Source organism: Rhinichthys klamathensis, unplaced genomic scaffold (assembly GCF_029890125.1).
Source record: "Rhinichthys klamathensis goyatoka isolate OS25496 unplaced genomic scaffold, OSU_Roscu_1.1 h1tg000262l_1, whole genome shotgun sequence".
Classification (NCBI taxonomy): Eukaryota; Metazoa; Chordata; class Actinopteri; order Cypriniformes; family Leuciscidae; genus Rhinichthys; species Rhinichthys klamathensis.
The window spans coordinates 2,953,659-2,972,098 of NW_026606783.1; the positions used below are offsets into that span (position 1 = coordinate 2,953,659).

General features: G+C 38.2%; 2 protein-coding genes across 3 annotated transcripts; both read left to right on the forward strand.

Annotated features, from left to right (window-relative positions):
• Positions 1-1,249: 1,249 nt before the first annotated feature.
• On the forward strand, positions 1,250-12,644 carry si:dkey-92i15.4 (homeobox-like protein HDP1). Of its 2 annotated transcripts, XM_056267761.1 has the most exons (8): positions 1,250-1,330; positions 1,765-1,862; positions 6,736-9,808; positions 10,057-10,261; positions 10,408-10,506; positions 10,902-11,115; positions 11,358-11,474; positions 12,430-12,644. In XM_056267761.1, the coding sequence occupies exons 3-8, from the start codon at positions 7,044-7,046 to the stop codon at positions 12,585-12,587; spliced, it is 3,558 nt and encodes a 1,185-aa protein (XP_056123736.1). In that variant the 5' UTR covers positions 1,250-1,330; positions 1,765-1,862; positions 6,736-7,043; the 3' UTR covers positions 12,588-12,644. The 2 variants fall into 2 exon arrangements, with proteins under 2 accessions (XP_056123736.1, XP_056123737.1); XM_056267762.1 differs by lacking the exons at positions 1,250-1,330; positions 1,765-1,862 and adding an exon at positions 3,748-3,921.
• A 2,886-nt stretch (positions 12,645-15,530) lies between these two features.
• Positions 15,531-18,440, forward strand: aqp10a (aquaporin 10a). The gene is made up of 6 exons (XM_056267793.1): positions 15,531-15,780; positions 16,713-16,839; positions 16,975-17,112; positions 17,257-17,375; positions 17,606-17,823; positions 18,102-18,440. Exons 1-6 carry the CDS (start codon positions 15,685-15,687, stop codon positions 18,304-18,306), a joined length of 903 nt encoding a protein of 300 aa, XP_056123768.1. The 5' UTR covers positions 15,531-15,684; the 3' UTR covers positions 18,307-18,440.

Below are 18,440 nucleotides of genomic sequence, written 5' to 3' on the forward strand. Positions count from 1 at the left end.
AAACTCTTCCGGCTACTCATCTTTGACGCCACCTTGTGGTTTGGAGTGAATAACTTAACATCAGTTCAGGGTTTTTCAAAAATGCCCTCAGCGATTCGCAGGTCACGATCAGGTCAGCAAAACAAACATGTGTGCAAATTGTTCATAAAAATACCCTTGCATAAATGGTTCCATGTACTTCGATATAAACTTGCAATTAAATAGTTGTGCTCCTTATCAGATAAAAACGTGTTCCTTTTTTTTATAGAAAAGTTATTTTTTCCCCCTTCTTTTAACCACATTACAATGCTTTTCACATTCCGATCCTACTATTTTCAGAGAGTTACTCATACAGAAGTGGCATATAGGGTATATAAATTTACACCAATACCACTGCGTCTGTCGTTGTTCCAAACCACAAGGCTTTTCCTCTGTGTGAGATTATAGCTCTAGGAGCTCACAAGCCACACACACATTTAACGTTACTGTCAATGCATCCAAACATTATGCACATGGTTTTTCAATGTTCTAGACTTGTTTCTGTGAAAATGAAGTGAGCAGTCTCAGAACATCTGAATTAGCGGACAGCTGACCTTTATCAGATCAACACACTGAACAATGACACCAATTCTTTCAGGAGGAACAGAGGTGGGTGGCAGATGCATGAAAAGACAACAAGGGATGAAATTGTTTCCCCAGTAATAACAGATATCGCAACAATCATGACTTTATCTCAAGCCCTGGTAAAGAAAGAAGGAATAAAATCTCTGTATTGTACAGAGTAGACCGTGGTAGAAAAATGAGAAAAAAAGGGTGGTAGACAAGTGACTCACTCTGTCCTGTTAAAAAAATAAACCACACTAACCATATGCATTCTGTATTTGTCCGATTTGTATGAAAATCTGTGCAGATATACATCTTGGTATCAGATAATGCATTAGCTTAGCTGTAGGAAGGATGCAATGCTATTCAGCAGCTAAAAAGTTAAATTCTTCCACTGTGACCAATTTCTCGACAAGAAAGAAGCTGTTTTGGCTAAACAGGACATCAGACGACAGAAGATGTTGAAACATCTAATTATACTGTGTGTCCACAAGCAGCTCAACAATGTGGCTTATTTCGTTTGCTTTATCATTCCATCCCGTCTGTCATGTCAGTGTGTTTCTTGCGTTCACTTGCAATCAAAAACTGATCGAAAGATACAGTTGCAGTTACATTTTTGTCTCTCTGAATGAAACCACAAACTTAACCAGCTTCCTCTGCTGTTGCTGTCAACAGTGTGCATGTGTCAGTGATGCAAGACAGACCGTTGAGTGATGATGGTTAGACTGCATGCACAACTGCTGTTAAGGTAAACCACCACGTACATTTAATTTTATTTAATTACAAAATGCTTTGAATGCTTAGGATTTGTGCTATTTGATTTGCTTTGGATTATATGTGTGAAGAATGTATTAAAAGTTCATGTTTACCAGTTATAGTACCAGTTATATTTTCTTTGATTTAGTTACTTAAATATAGCAAATTTACATCACATTCAACATGTAATCAAAAACAAGTAATACATTGTATTTAGATAATGCACATGCAAATGCAAGATATATAGCTATATAAAATATAAAAATGTATACATATAAAACAGTATCATAAAAAAGTGATTTTGTCTGAGTATCTTCTCATTCACATGTTTTAGAGCATGTAAAATATCTGGCTGTCAAGTTTCACATACATTTAAAGCATAACTCCCGCCCATCTGCTCTCTCTCTCTCTCTCTCTCTTTCTCAGCCTCTGAGCAGCTCCTTTTTCTGCAAACTTCATTTGCTCTTGCAGCTGCAGGAAGTTGAGCAACTCAGCCCACAAGTGTGCCACAGAAATACAGCCAGGTAATCAATTGTCAAAATGTTTTGTTACCTTTTCGAATTGTACTGTTAGAATAATGTTTAATTTATTTCAGTTTCAATGTGTGTTGCACCTTACATCTTTTAAGGTTGTGTGTGATCAGTTTTGCTTTATATTGTGGCCTCCATCTACAGGCCCTTGTATCTTGAATTCATGTAAATGATGCTTGATGACGGCTTACAGGTTAAAAAAATGTTCATGCAGTAGCTGTTTGCAAGGATGTCCTTGGCATTTTTGGGGTAAAAATATGCAGTCAATTATGCAGCTGGTACTTCTGGTTTCAGTTGAAGCATTGGTCAATACAAAAAAACACTTGCATTATCTTGCATACTCTTTATTAATTTTAAATTTGCCTCATTATAAGTCTTTGTTATCATTCCTTGCTGTTTTAACACTGCTTGACAGTCTTTAGGTAATCAATGTTTGCCAACATATGGCAACCATCTCTATAAATGTTTATAATCTCTCATCTCACAGTCATATGCTGCAAGTTCTTGATTTCTTATTTTCCAATGATCTGGTATTAACATAGGCCTTATAGGATAACTGCTCCTTGCCACAACCACGGTATAACAGATCACTCATTTTTACTGTTTTTACCTAAAAGAACTGTGAGCAAGTAAAAATGTGCAGAGAAAATTAATTAAAATTAAAGATGGAGGGTAGATGGAAGATGGAGCAGAATAAATGCTGCTCAGATAAACATATATATATTCGCATTAGCATAACGAAACCCTTAATGTCAAGATTGAAAGGCGTGTTATTTGTAGATCCATAAGTTTCAAAGTGTTAGGTAAGTTGTAACATTAAGTCAAGTCGTCACCTTTATTTATATAGCGCTTTTTACAATACAGACAGTTTGTTTCGGCTGTACAGCAGATAGAAGAAAATAGTGTCATTGTCCAAGGTCAGTGTTGATTCATTTCTGTTGTAAAAAAGTTATGAATTTTGTTCATTTATACAGAGAAAACAGTGATGTCATAGTCCAGCTCAGTTCAGTTCTCATACAATGGAGTCAATGCAGGCAGATCAATAATATATGTGGGTATGCATCATGCTGGTTAATTGTCAAACTTGGTGCAGAAACCTCATTTGAATATATAAAACACAATTGGGGAGTTTATCGAGGGGGGGAAGCCCTGATAATATAAAAGGAACATGTTTATTGAATTGATTTTCCATTTACTATCGTTTAAGTTTTCGTGTTCTGGGTGTTGAAATTAGCGTAGTTTTGTGGTGTTGGACTGATAATTTTGTTTTGTAGTGATGGCCTGATCATTATGTTCACTGAATCAGTATGCATGACACAATGCATTATTTATTATTTGAATGATTAAATACACATTGCTTTTCACTTTTGTCTTTTGGTGCAAATACACAACACCAAGGTCAACTAATGTGTATATATGTTGGACGAGGCTGCGCTACAATCGTATTATGTTTAGTCCAATTCCACAAAAACCAGACAGGTGTGGTTTCGGTTGAATTTCAGCATTTGCATTTAAAAGAAAACACTTTTAGTCAGACTAAAATTTAAATGTAAAATCCACTTGTCTGTTTCCGACAAAAGTCAGTCCTTCATTCATCCAATACCTGAACATGTTCAGAATGCAATGACTCCATGACCCGATGATTGTCAGAAGCATTTACCTACGCTTTAACACTGAGTCACCAAGAAACCACGAACCAGGAATGTTCTCATTAGACATGAAGGGTGTACATGTTGACAGGTGTGTACAGTACATGTGTACGAGACAAAGAAACTGAGACACAAATAGATGGAAGGAGAAAGAGAGAGAGAGAGGCAGACAGAAAGAGACGGGGGAGGAGTGAGAGGTAGGGAAATGAGAGAGGAAGGCACAACAATCAAAGGGGGTGGAAAAGGGTAAGCATGTCAAACCAGTCAGGCAAGTTCTTATTACAGTAGAAATGCATCATAGAAAAATGACAGACTGCAAGGAGTGAGAGAGAGCTTAAAGGCACAAGGGAAGATGGGGAGGACCTGTTCTCTCAAACTTCTAAGGGACACAGAAGTCCTCTAAGGTAAGTTACTTCTGTTTGAAGAGCTAAAACTCAACATGTGTGGTTAGATTATGTGACAGGTGAATTGAATGTCCATTGTTGTTCTAGCGTGTGCCATGGGAGAACAGGTGTTTCTGTAAAATGACACTGACCTGTGAAAGTCTGTAATGTTGCATTCATATGGGACTGGCAACCTTATTTTGCATCTACAGTATATCTGTGAAACACTAGGCACTAGTACATGGCCATTTGTAGTTATATGAGCAACTTTATAACAACCTATGTTTACTGTGTCAATGTTTCCTTTATTTATTTTCAATCAGTTCAGGTTTATCTTCATCAGGTCTGTATTTGCGCTCCTGGAAGGTGTACGTCACGCTTCCTCCTCCCACTCTATCTCTGCTTGCTTTTTGTTCATGTCTTTTATTTTAAACATAACTACAGCACTCTTGACCTATATGTTCAGTTTAAGATAACAAAGGCAATCTTTACAACAGAATAAGGTGGGGCAAACAAATCTGGAATTGAGCATTACAAAACCTTGATTTAAGTTTCAGCTGTTGATTCAGTATTGTCTTAAACTTTAAGCTCATTTGTATGCAAATTTCTATATCAGTGTTTGTTTGATTGCATGTGACTATTATCAGATGTTACTGAAGTGTCTGAATAAATTTCAATTTGCTACTTTGAATGAACGTGGCCGTGGGTGTGTAAGAGAAACGGTGCAGAGTTCCTGCAAGGCTAATTGACATAATTCACCAATTTGAGATACAGTAATTTTATTTTTTACTATATTCCATATTGTTTATTCACAGAGATCAGCATAAAGACATGAAAATGTATTTAAAATAAAAATACAAAATACCTCAGTTGAAATGTATCAAAATAACATGCCAAATACTGTGTGGGGGAAAAAAATATTTAAATACAAATAGGCCCTACAGTATTTTGTATTTAGAAAATACACAAACTGCATGTGAAATTGGCCATTCAGAGATCACTAGTAGGCTGAAATCTGTCTGGACCTATTCTGAAAGCAAAGAACATTATCTGGTGTGTACAACTGCTTAAACTTTTGATTTCATTTTCCCTACCTCTACCATAACTTTTCAAAAAGACTGGGTTTATATTGTCTGTGCATTGCAAAGTTCTCAAGCAATTATTACAGTCAGTAATAAAATTAGAACAAAGAAACAAATGACAAGCAATAGGACAAATGAATACAGATTATAAAATAAAATAAAAATATAAAAATAAAATAAGGAGTGGTAAGTTTTTCAGGTAGGTCTAGCTGAAGTAGAAATACTACAGAAATTGAATAATGTAATCAAATGTAAAATAATAATACACTGCATAGTCTTTAGTGTATGAATGAAATATATATTGATTCTTATTAAAGCTACAAACGTTATTCAGTCAAAAGCTGTATGTGAATTGTTCTTTGTCTTTTGTTGTTAGATTAACATTAATGACAGCAGCAGGATTATTAGGCTGCTGTCACTTTAACACATCCGATTCTTCAAACAGTATACCTTCACCCAAGACATAAACCGACTGTTTTTACATGAATACTCATATATTTTTGTGTGCATTTTACCGTTTAGCTGCACACAGAAAACTGCCTGTCAGTGTGCGAATAGATATCTATAAAATATATAGATGAGGTTAAATCGATACACACTTTATATCCTCGCCTATATAGCAAGCAGTAATTTGACCAGGTAGTTGATAAAACCAATAACCGATAAACTATCTAATGCTATTTTGCCCCCTGCCAGTGCTTTTATTCCTTCATGTAAACTGAAGACAATTCTCAATGATGTTCCATTTTAACCTTAATCAACAAGTAGAATTGACCATGACATCCCTACATTATCTTATTCCTTAATTAATGGAGAAAATTCGCTAACCCAATACTAGAATGAGTCGTACAACTGCAGCTCACAAGCATGAAAGTTGGGGTTTAGGGGCCTGAACTAGTTGATACAGGAAATCAGCAGCCTAATAAAGAGGTTGACTGGCACAAACTATTTTTTATATTTTGAAAATACAAAAATACTGAACTTAAATTAATTTAAATTTGTATTTTAATAAGTATGTATCTGAAATACTGCACATCCCTGTTTATTCACACACATTCATTGTAATGCATCTTCAGAAAGAATTATGTAGCTTTAACTATGTGTGCACCGTAACTGTGTAACATATGTTGTGTTAGACAGGATTGTAGTCTGGTGTGTTTGACCTGTTATCTGACTGCGTATCAGGTTTTGTAAAAGAGCTGAAGAGTGTGACCAGTAACATAAAGAATGTTGTAAGAGTAAACATACAACAAAATGCACACATATACACTCTGGTTACCGATTTTCAAACCTTTTAGAAATGTTTGATTTTACAGAGTGAGGAATACAAGTAAGGTGCTTGTCCAGACTCCAGAGTTTCAAGATGTTATGAGGGTATAGATGCTGTATGCCCGGAAGAGATTTATGGACTCTCATTGTAATAAATACAGAGTTTCAGTATGTTGAAATACTGAGGTACTAGAATGAACCTGGGCAGGTGACTTTGTAAATGCACTTTAAGCATGTACACTTTGTTGAGTGGGAGGTGGTGTATCTTAGTGGTTAAAGGGCCTGGCCAGGTTGTATGTTCAGACCATACAGGGTTGTGATCCATTCAGAAAAAAATCTAGACTGCCTTTTACAGTTCCTGAATTTTAGTTAATGTAGCAAACCGGATGATTTAGAATTTGAATCTAATGAAGTGCAATTCTTTTATTAAACTTAATTTGTTTAAAGCTAACCTTCACATGTGGTTTTTGCCTTTACATGACAGAACAAGATAAAGAGCAGAGAGTACTGAGACCCATTACTAGCTCTTTTTGGATCCAGACAGAGTGAAACATCTGTCAGAAGCTAAATTTAGCAGGTCTCCTTCGCCACCCTGGATTACAAACACATTTTTCCAGCTTTTATAACGATGGTAGGAAAATACAGCCCTTCTTGATTACTTCACAAATGCTGTCGTTCCGAGAAAAAAAGGAATACAATTTTTTGACCAAGTTGCTGAAAATATGTTAGCAACCAGCCTTCCATTCATACTGTAATGAATATACTTTGTGACATTCAGAGACATTTAAAAGCATGAGTTTGCATACTGGAACTTTTGTACATCAATTTCCTGAATCAGACACAACTGGCAGCATAACTGAAGGTGCAGAATCATCCAATGGAACTGCAACACAAAATCGTAGTCAGTCATTTGTAAATCCTATTGGCTCTGCAGCTGCTAGATTCAAAATCCGCTCTGCTAAAACACTTCAGCGAAAGTGTGAGCCGACTACTAAGGACCTCAGGATGATAAGTAATATCTTTGAGGGTGGAAAAGTTGAAGACTCAAGTCAGAAAAGTGATAGTAAGGACCTCAACAAAGTCTGTACTTCTTCTGCAAGTTGTACCCACTCTGACAATAATGACAAAAAGACAGGTAAAAATGTAGGTAATGGCACACATAAGGACTCAGCTCTTTCCATCAATTCTGAGAAGGGTGATGTGAGTGCTAAGCAGTCAAATATTCAAGAAGAAGAGAGTCAGACAGCAAGTGGCAGTGGCAGTGGAAATGATTTGAGGAGATACCAGTCAAATAAAAGCAAAAGCTTAGACTGGAGAGGAACAAGTAGAGCAGACCATGGGAACAGAACTGGGATGACTAGTAGGACCAGAGAATTTGATAATTTTATAAAACGATCCAGTAGTTTTGAGAGAACAGGGGCAAACAACAAGATAACTCCACACACACAAGAAAATCAACCCAGTAGTGTTTCATGGAGGATTCACGCTTACAATGGAGCGAATCAGAACACTGACAGAAAGGTTAACCCAATCTCTGGATCTACATCTGTGAGAATGAACCGTGTAAATTTAGCTCTGGAACAGGCAAGCAGTGGCCAGTCACTTCCAGTCAGATTGAAGCCAAAACTAAGCCAAGGTAGTATTGGAGAAGGTAGCAGTCTCTGGGCACAGCAACAAGGTGAATCAAATCTTGATCAGACAGACAACAGAATGGGATCCCGGGCCAGAGAGCAAGGAACTTCCAATTCTGAGGAAGTAACTGGAAACCAAACAATAATGGAAAGAATTGAGAAACTGTTTGGGGCAGATGCCAAATCTGATGCACACTCAAAAAATTCAGTTGGATTAAAACGCAACAATACTTCTGATGAATCATTTCCTAAATCTATGGGCACTGTGGACTCTACTCCAAGTCACAGAAAATACACTACTGACTCTGTGTTTGGAACTTCAGATTTTTCTGACAGTCAACAGGGGAAACCTTCTTACAATGTAGACAAAGCTAGAACATTGCCAAGAGGATTTTCAAAAACATACCTTTGTCAGAAGCAAGAACCCTCTACCAACAAAGAGAATAAAAATGACCAAAGGGACAATTCCTCTGGATTAAGTTTTTCAATGTCATCAAAGCCTACATCGAGTACAGAAATGTCCTCTGTTAAAAAAGTTCAACCACTTCTACCTGAAGACAATGAAGAGACAAGCAGACAATTGTTAACAGGGTCTTCAAAGTACTGTAGTCAGTCCTTAGAAAGGACCAGGAGGCTGTCAGCAACTGCTCAACTCAATGCTCGCAGGAACCAGTCTGCATGTTCGGATAGTAGTTCAAGTGTTTCCAGCCAGGGTGTCAAACTTTTGTTTACCAATTCTGAAGGAATCAAGGGGGACATTGGGAAAGTCAAACAATCTGATAAAGAGAGCACACAAAGACTGGACATAAATGAAAACAAGTATCTTGATGGTTTGCAAGATGGTATCACCCAACCCAATTACCCACTAGCCTCAAAAGGTACAGCATGCAATGAGATTCATAAAGAGGAAGAGAAAGAGGAAGTTTTCACAGATAAAACTGAAGGAAGGAGAGGAGAAGGCGTGCTAGAAAAATTGCATGTGCCATCCTTTGATTCAGTGAAGAATACAATCACCATGTTTGAATCTTTGGCTCAACAAAGCAAAAGCACACGGGAGACTTTTCTTACCAGGAGGACCTTATCTGTACAAGAGCATCCCAAACCTGTGGCTCTTGTAAAGAAGAGTGATTCAGATAAAAATCTACATTTTGGAAGGGTTGTGGGGAACACAGAAATCCTAAGAACAAATTTATTTAACAAAAGTGATTCCAATGATGAGACTGAATGCACTCTAGATACAAGAAGAACTCCTCATTCAAATTCCATAGTCAAAGTAAGACCAACATTAGAACGTCAAGAAACATACAAAACGAGTGTTGAGCTTGCTCCACCATTCAAACAAATGACTGAATCAAAAACTGAACAAGTTATCAACAGGAGGGATGAAGATGAACGGACAACAGTAAATAAAGCACACACGGACGAACCAGATTCTGCCATCACTGCAACCTCAGGGCTCAGAAACATAGGGACAATGGAAGAAAAAGCAGGAATCCCATCAATCTCTCAACAGTCGCATGTCAAAAGTTTATCAAAGCAACAGACAATTAATATAAAAATAGTTGATGATGATGATGAAAACACACCGACTAACTCTCCTGATAGACCTCTCACAGTTAGCATTCAGAAGCAGATTAACCCTGGAGCCGTAACAGTCAATGGTAACAATCCCAAAGCGCTGCCCAATCTTTCTCAAAGCTTTACTCCTGTCCAAACAATCTATTCCTCTCTCAACAATTCTAACAATAACAACTATGAAACAACAAGGAAGGATTGCACCATATTGACTACTAGCAAGGCTAGGTGGAGCTCTGATGAAGAAGAAGATGATGATGAGGAAACTGAAGAAGACTCTGACTCAGGAGAATCATCTGTGACCATCACAAGCAACATGAGCCAATCAGAACGCAGAAGTTTTTCTCTAAGGTAATTGATATGAAAAATAAAAAAGTGATACAACTGATTCAGGATGTAAAACAAAATAGACTAAAATGGAGTGTCAGCTTATGTCACATGCACAAACCAGCAGGTTGCCCTGTTTATGCCCACACCTTACCTTGCATTTCTTCATGCTCCTGCCACCCTATGCTGTACTGTACCTCCTTTCCTTTAAAATATGTTTTATAACTCCACTTCACACCCCTATTCTATTTCTACATATTTACCTCTTACAGTCTTGTGGACCTATGTAATTATGGTGGAGTGGACTACAAACCATCAGATAGCAGTTTGTCAGAGAATGGTGAAGATTTGCCATCTACACGCTCTGCGTCCTTGAGCTCAGACATCTCAGCCTTCTCTTCTGTGACTCTGTTGAGCACTGATGAACTGGATCGCTTACTGGACGATGTCAGGGGCTTGGGAGATGACACCCTGCAGGTAAAACAAGTCGCATAACTTTGCCCTGAAGCATATCATTTGACAATGAAATAGACAAACTGTCATGACATGTAAATTGTAAGTCTTTAGAAGAAAAGAGACCATTTCCTTTTTCTATCACAACTTGTATTTCTGACGTATGACAGAAATATGAAGACGTGCAAGTGGTTGTGTTACACAAGGAGGTGGGGAGTGGCTTAGGATTTACCTTGGCAGGTGGAGTGGATCAGAATAAACCAGTCACAGTGAGTATCACCAAATGCTGTGGTGTGAACATTTTTAACTAATAGAAACCAATACTGACGGTCAAACAAAAGACCACACAAAAAGCAGCAAATACAAAAAAAACCTCAAAATTTGTTTAATACTAATCTATTGTGCATCTAAAAAATGTCAGTGGAAATTCCTTTAACTATGCATTTTATCAAAATACCAACTCTTTGTTTAACAACTGTAAATGTCCCTGTCTTTAGGATTAAATTATAATGTTTATGTAACTTTTAAGTACACCAAATTTCATTTTATGCTTCAATACAGTATAATTAATTGTACAATTTAATACAAGTTTTTAAGTTTTTGGTAGTCATTGCAATTTGACTTTAATTGGAATGGGGTGTTTCACCCCCATCTCATCTCTTAGGTCCACAGAGTAATCCCAGGAGGAGTAGCAGCACATGAAGGCTCTATCTACGAGGGTGCCCGGGTGTTGTCGATCAATGGCACTGCCCTGCAGAACTCTGCCCACTTTGAGGCTCTGCGCACACTGAGAAAAGCGAGGGGGCAGGGAATGGCAGTTGTTGTTCTTCAGAGTGGTAACAGCAGAAGAGAGGCCACTGAAAGACAAGGAATCACAGGTGGGTGATGGACAGATGGCAAAGAGGTGGTGATCTGAAGGAAAGCATTTTATTTTACATATCTATGTGGTTGTCAATATGAGTGTAAAATCAACATTTTGGAAAAGTACTGTAATAAGTTGTTTGATAATAATACTGATTAAGTTCCCTTACCTTGTATACAGGTGAATAATAAATGTGTGACAAAAGAAAGCAGTGTATCTTGTGGAATCCCATACTTTGTGTGTGTATGCCCCCTACAGGCAGGAGAGTCCGTGTGACTCTGGAAAAGTCCAGCTCTGATCTTGGCTTTAGTCTGGAAGGAGGGGTGGGATCCAGCTCTGGAGACAAACCCCTCACTGTACAAAAAATATTTCGTGGTAAGACCACTTTTTCTCAATTTAAAACAATCATTAAAACCCAATCCAGAATGCTATTGTTTTTCTCCCACCACTCACATAAAAATCCTCGTCCGAATACACATCTCTGGGTTTACAAGAAGAGAGTTCTTCAAAATTCACTATTTAAATCCTTTTTGACCACTGCCGAGCACCGTACAGTTGTACTTCGCTGTAATTTGGATGTATTTTAAAGATGTAGCCTACACTTTTATTACTGAAATGATGGAAAGTATTTACAAGAAAGATATTTCATCACAAGAGAAAGAGAAGAAAAGAATGAATCAGCCGTTTGAACGAATCGTTTGAATGAATCAATGAATCAATGACTCACTCATTAAGACGGTTGCCTGCCGCCACCTACTGGCGGTTTAGTGTTATGTTTAAAATTATCATTCTTTCCAACCTTTATTATTTGTATATTTAAAACAATCTCATAACATTATTTAATGCAATTGTATTTTTTTCAGTGTAAATGATTTAATTTGATCATCCCTACCTAGGGTAACAGCCCTATAGTGTCTTATTATTCTAAATAATTTAATTTATTGATCAAATTTAGGAATTTAAAATGAAAAATGAAGCATTTTATAAGATTTGGCAGGGGGGATGCCCTTTAAAGGTGCAGATAATACAATTATTAGATTTCAAATATCTGCTTATCAGCTTATATCAAAGCTGATTGAACACTGATGAGAATATAGCTTCAGAATAAATTATATTTACAACACACACACACACACACAAAATTCCGGACAAGTAACTTTTTTACTCGGACAAGCACATGAAAAGCTTTAATGTCGAGCCTGCTGTTTACCTCACACCTTACTGGCATCCCTCCTGCACTTCTGCACAAAAGGGCAATTTTGAGCTTGTGCTTGTCTCATACCAAGCTCTTTCATAACAACAAGCAATTATGTCAATTACTTGTTTGCAGTTGGACCAGTCAGTGAAGTGTTTCCTGGGGATGAGTTGTTGGAGGTGCAAGGTCAGAGTTTGGCGGGTATGATGCGGCTTGAGGCTTGGAACCTCATAAAGAAACTGCCTTCTGGTCCAGTGGAGGTCTTACTACACCGTCCTCACCAACCACGCTGAAGACTTTTACTTTCCTTCTTGCACCTTATTTCTCAAAGCGCTTTGCAATTCAGTCATAATTCAAACAATGTGTTTTTTTTTGTTTTTTTTGTCTAAGGATTTTTGCTGTTACAGGTTCTGTGAAGTTGTATTTTTGCAAAAGTTTAGTTCTGCAATAATATGAAGTATAATGTTTTTTTTTAGATAACTATGAATTAACACTGCCAAAATGAAGGGCATAAAAGCACTGGAGGCCAGGAGGTCATTCTTTTAAATATCACTTATTTTATGCACTCACAGTATGCAACTATTGATATTGTTTTGTACAATCAGTCTTTATCAGAAGCCATTATATATATTTTGTAGTTTTTTATGCTACATGTATATTCGTATATGTTGTCTGTACTGCACATATCCGTCCCAATTAAACTTTTGTAATATTAAAGACAAAAGCAGCAACTACATTTATTTCATTAGTGATATGATGGCATTTTCATAACATTTCAATGCATTACTCTTTTTATTTAATTTTGGTAGGTTTTATTTTTTTTAATGATAACAGTGTAACAGAATATCTATTAAGAAATTGCATCTTTTACAACCAATATTAAGAAAACGAATTGTAGAGACTAAAGATCCTGAAGTTAACTACCTTGCTCACAGAGATCTCTCAATCCAGCTCCAGCTCACGGGTTCCCTCTTTAAGGCCCTTTTACACAAAAGCTAAAACCAAAAAGTGAAATTAATGCCTTGAACTTCATCAGCCCTGAGCCTTAAAGTAATAGTTCACCCATAAATGAAAATTATGTCATCATTTACTCACACTCAAGTTGTTCCAAACCTGAATGAATTGGAAGAAAGAAATGTATTTCTTTTGCTGAACATAAAAGAAGATATTTTGAAGAATATGGTTAAGCAAACAGTTGATGGAACCCATTGTTCCCTTTCAGTCGCTCACGTTCGACGTAGTCGAAGCGTGATTGGGATCACGCTCCGGGAGCCTGTCATCTTCGAGTACTGTTAAAACGAGCCAATGCACATTGGCGTGTGAGATCTACATCTTACACTCCGCCCCGCGGCGCGGGTATAAATACGGAAGTGGATGCACGCACCAGTTGTCTTTCGCTTCGGAGCCGATCGTTGTCGATGTCTCTGAAGAGTGTTGAAGTTTTCAACGAGCGAGTGTGTCGGTGTTCTTCTGGAAGACTTTCCCAGTGCTGGTGGTTCTACAGCGCGAGTGCAGCGGTGATCACAAGCTTCTGAGCTCTCGTCTGCTGTTTTAACAGCATAATTTCTGTGTGTTTGTTGACGGTTGGTTAGAGGGCAAAGAAGTGAGTGCTTCACTATTTCAGTTCTACTGCAAGTGAGTGCTACTGCACTTCAGAGACCTCGCTTGAGCCTCTGCAGGCAGTGAGTTAAAAAATATGTGCCCAAGGTTCCTACCTGTCCCTTTAACGGGACCAGGTGGTGAGCCTGCAAGCGCTGCCCCAGAGGAGGCAGACCCAGCCCTGGCTTTTCTCTGTCCCGTCCGCTCCTTGCAGTTATACATGGACAGAACGCAAAGCCTTAGTACCTCCGATCAGCTCTTGTCTGTTACGGAGACCAGCAGAAAGGGAAGGCTGTTTCCAAGCAGAGGTTGGCCCACTGCATATGGTTGCCATCATCTTGGTGTGTTATCCCAAGGTGCACGTGCCCCCCTGGGTAGTGAGCTCCTCCAAAGAGAGAGTATAGCTCCTGCCTAGGCGTTGATACAGAGTGCCTTGCTGACAGATGCTTTAGAGCTGCGGGCTGGATGACACCTATCACGTTCGCAAGAAAAATAGCCTACGTGTCGAACCGCTGCTTTCCGTGGGCTCCCTTCTCATGAAGCCAGTTTTCACTGTAAGCCCGGTTGGAAGTGTTGGCTTGCTGCTCGATATGTGCGCAATTCATGCTCCAGTAGAGTTCCTCTTTAGCCGAACCCTGTCGAGTTCCTCCATACCCTTCGGCTATGGCTGGGTCCATATGTTGTGGAATAGCAGTGACCTGACTTCCCTGGCCTAAGCCCTGTCCTATCTCCGCCTCAATAATGCGGGTGGATCAGAAGGCTTTTGTCTAGGCACTGGAAGGTGGCAGCACTAGTGGCGTTTTAATTGGGATCACAATCAGTCGACACGTCGACTACGTCGAATGTGAGCGACTGAAAGGGAACGTCTCGGTTACATACAGCATGTAACTCTCGTTCCCTGAAGGAGGGAACGGAGACGTAGTCCCGTCGCCACTATTGCTGGACCACCGCTGGCTCTGGGCTCCGCTCGGCTCCTCAGCGAAAAAAATCCACTTCCGTATTTATACCCGCGCCGCAGGGCGGAGTGTGAGTTGCAGATCTCGCACGCCAATGTGCATTGGCTCGTTTTAACAGTACTCGAAGATGACAGGCTCCCAAAGCGTGATCCCAATCAGTCGACACGTCCCTCAGTTTTCCCTCCTTCCCTACTAACATTCTTTAAAATATCTTCTTTTGTGTTTAGCAGAAGCAAGAAATTCATAAAACTCTCCATTTCCATGTGATCTTTAATTCAAACCAAGCAGAAAAGGGTTAAGGTAAATTTACCCATCCTTTCAAGAATACTTTCAATCATATATATTTAATTTGAATAATTTCTGTCAATGCTGGGTTGAAACAACAATAATTTCACCAATGGTAACATTAAATGTGAGTTTAAACAAGGATGCTGGCTTTGGGAATGAAATTCAAGTGTAGCTACATATTTGAGCTATAGATAATTGCAGAATTAACCAATTTCTATGTCATCTAATCTTCCAATGTCAAAATGATTAGTTTATCTGGATGTACAGAAAAGCTCGATAAGTGTTTTACAGCAGCAACTCATAGATCACTAAATCTTTCTTTCCTGCACGATTATTAATGATTTATAAAGGGGTCATGGTCTAGATCAGTCCAGCTACAGTATGATGTGGATGTTGCCTGCCTGATGTGGGATGTTTTTACCCTGCGAGGACATTTAAAACAGGGTTTAAAGGTTAGCTGCGCTAATAGACACAGACTGAGGTCAGAGATCTCTGAACAGCAGGGCAGCAGCAAGTTTTGCACAAAACCTGCAAGCCAATACTAAAAATGAGTCCGGTAAAAAAGATAGTTAAGAGGATGAAGGTGAAAAATGAACTGGCACGACAGGTTATGGGAGAGGTCTTAGGCACTTTTGTACTTCTGGTAAGTTTTTGCATAGTTTTCACTATTAAACAAACTGAGCATAGTTATTGATTTATAGATATTGTTTGTTAGCACATGTTTTTCATTAATGAAATATAAGATGTTTTCAATTTTGTAATTTAAAACTCATTATCACTATTAAAATATGTTTTTTTTAATATGGTAAAATGTGTTAATGCTTTAAAAATCATTAGATAATGAATAACATTGTTTACAGCATTTATTAGTCGAGGTTAATGTTAATTTATAAAAAAAATACTATAGTTCATTGTTAATTCATGTTTGTGCACATTATGTTAACTACTGTTAATTTATAAAATGTAAATATGGTTCAAAATAACATGAACCTAATAAATGCTGTAAAAAAAATTACTGCTCATAAGTTAAGGATAATGCATGCATTAACTAATGTTAACAAAGCGTTACGAAAATACCACATAAACATTACAAAAAAATACATTTTGTAACACTTTCCTTGATTCTCTGTTAATATTAACATGTAATTTAATAATTAAATTGAGAATTCATAAAGTGATATTTAAATGAATAAGAAAATGTGCAATGTGCTTTTTTGAAGGGCTTATGTTGAAAATGATTGTGCTTTCATATATGTTACACAATAATATAAGCATAAGTTTTACAATGGACAAATGCAAGGTTCTGTGACTGTGAGCATGTGCTTTTGCTTATATATGCTAAGAATGAGTTTATTTAGCAACGTGTGCAAGTTAGCAGAAACTTTTAATCTCAAGTAAGGTGCAGACCATAATAAAATATTCCAGTGCAGGGTCAATTTAAGAGTACTATCAGGGTTAGTACCAATAGCAATAATGTTACAACATTACTTAATATTACTATGGCTGCAATTCAGCAGGTAATCAAGCTCATGCCGACAAAAATATGTATTTGTAATTCGTTTTTCTCTGCTGTAGCTGTTTGGTTGTGCAGCAGCAGCTCAGGTGAAAACCAGCAGAGAAACAAAGGGACAGTTTCTGTCTGTTAACATGGCCTTCTCTGTTGGTGTCATGTCTGCCATGTACCTCTGCAGGGCGGTATCAGGTAAAATGGTTATAGATTGGGCTGTTTTGTGTTAAGGAGAAATCCTTTGTAATATTACCCTTTTTTGGGGACATAAACTGACTTTTGTTTTAATATATATATATATAAATCCCTCTCTCTCTATTCCTCCTGAAGGAGCTCATCTAAACCCAGCTGTGTCTCTGAGTTTCTGTGTGTTGGGAGATCTAGCCTGGATAAAGCTGCTACCCTATTCTCTTGCTCAAATATTGGGGGCTTACCTGGCTTCTGGACTTGTCTATCTCATCTACCATGGTAAGAAGAAAGAGAGAAATAAAGACATGATTTCTTTAAAGATACACCCTGTATCTTAACAGTAATTCACCATTCTATTTTTTCAGTTTTGTGTTTTTGAAAAAGAGAGGATAAAGATTATTTCTCAACCCTCCTCTCCTTCAGATGCGATCATGGAGTTCAGTGGTGGAATTCTGACTGTATTTGGTCCTAATGAAACGGCCAGTATCTTTGCAACTTACCCAACTGATGTGGTATCAGTGCAGACCAACTTCATCGATCAGGTCGGCAAAAGGCCATATCAGATTAGACAAAGCGCTGTAGTTAAAACTACTGATATAGAATAAATCATTGTAGTTGAATCTAATGCAATGCTCTAACGCAATAACACGTTGTACAACATAACACGATTTATGACACGTTTTTCAAACATTAATCAATTATCAATAGGTCTTGTCAGCATTCTGGGTCTTCTGACTAGACCATAATCTTTCTCTTGTTTGCCTGTGTGTAGGTGGTTGGCACAGCCATGCTGATGTTGTGCATTCTACCTCTGAATGATAAGAGAAATGCTCCTGCTCCTGAAGCGTTGCTTCCACCCATTGTAGCAACTGTTGTACTTGGGATTTCCATGTCAATGTCGGCTAACTGTGGAGCTGCTATAAACCCTGCCCGTGACCTTGGACCACGACTGTTCACGTTCACAGCAGGCTGGGGCACAGAAGTCTTTACGTGCGTACTTTATTAACCTATTAACAAACAGTATAGATTAATAAAAGAGATCTATCAACATCAGATTAAGTGTTTTGTTATCTATGCCCTTGCACCTCCTACCTTTTAACTAATCTCTCCTCTGATAAAGCAAATTACCGGGTATTTCATTTGCTTAACTGCCGTGTTCTATTACAGTTATCTCAGCACATTGCCACACTGGCATTTGCACTGAAGTGTGTTCTTCAGTTCTCCATACATGGTCCTTTTCAAGCCCTCTTTTTTTCTGACCCTCACAGGTGCTATGACTACTTCTTCTGGATTCCATTAGTGGCTCCTTTGGTGGGGGGCGTGCTGGGGTCCTTCATTTATCTGGTCTTCATTCAGTGGCATCTGCCTGAGCTCGAGGATGAATCTGAGTCTGAGGAGATCAAAGAGCAAACAAAGGTCATGGAGCACAACAGCAAAAAAGACGAGTTATACCTTAAAATGGCTTCTATTTAAAAGCCTGCAGGACCATTGAATCTGCCTCACAGCATTTCCAGAACCTGCTTCCCCTCTTTTCCCTATTATTTCCAGACTGTTTTATACTGTAAATAAAAAATGGGGAAATGCCACAACATAAAAACTGGGGAAAA

Coding starts and splice junctions, on each gene's coding strand:
- si:dkey-92i15.4 (XM_056267761.1), top strand. CDS start 7,044: ATGAGTTTGCATACTGGAACTTTTGTACATCAATTTCCTGAATCAGAC. Junction 9,809..10,056: donor CGCAGAAGTTTTTCTCTAAG/GTAATTGATATG, acceptor TACCTCTTACAG/TCTTGTGGACCTATGTAATT. Junction 10,262..10,407: donor TGGGAGATGACACCCTGCAG/GTAAAACAAGTC, acceptor GACGTATGACAG/AAATATGAAGACGTGCAAGT.
- aqp10a (XM_056267793.1), top strand. CDS start 15,685: ATGAGTCCGGTAAAAAAGATAGTTAAGAGGATGAAGGTGAAAAATGAA. Junction 16,840..16,974: donor CCTCTGCAGGGCGGTATCAG/GTAAAATGGTTA, acceptor TTCCTCCTGAAG/GAGCTCATCTAAACCCAGCT. Junction 17,376..17,605: donor AGACCAACTTCATCGATCAG/GTCGGCAAAAGG, acceptor GCCTGTGTGTAG/GTGGTTGGCACAGCCATGCT.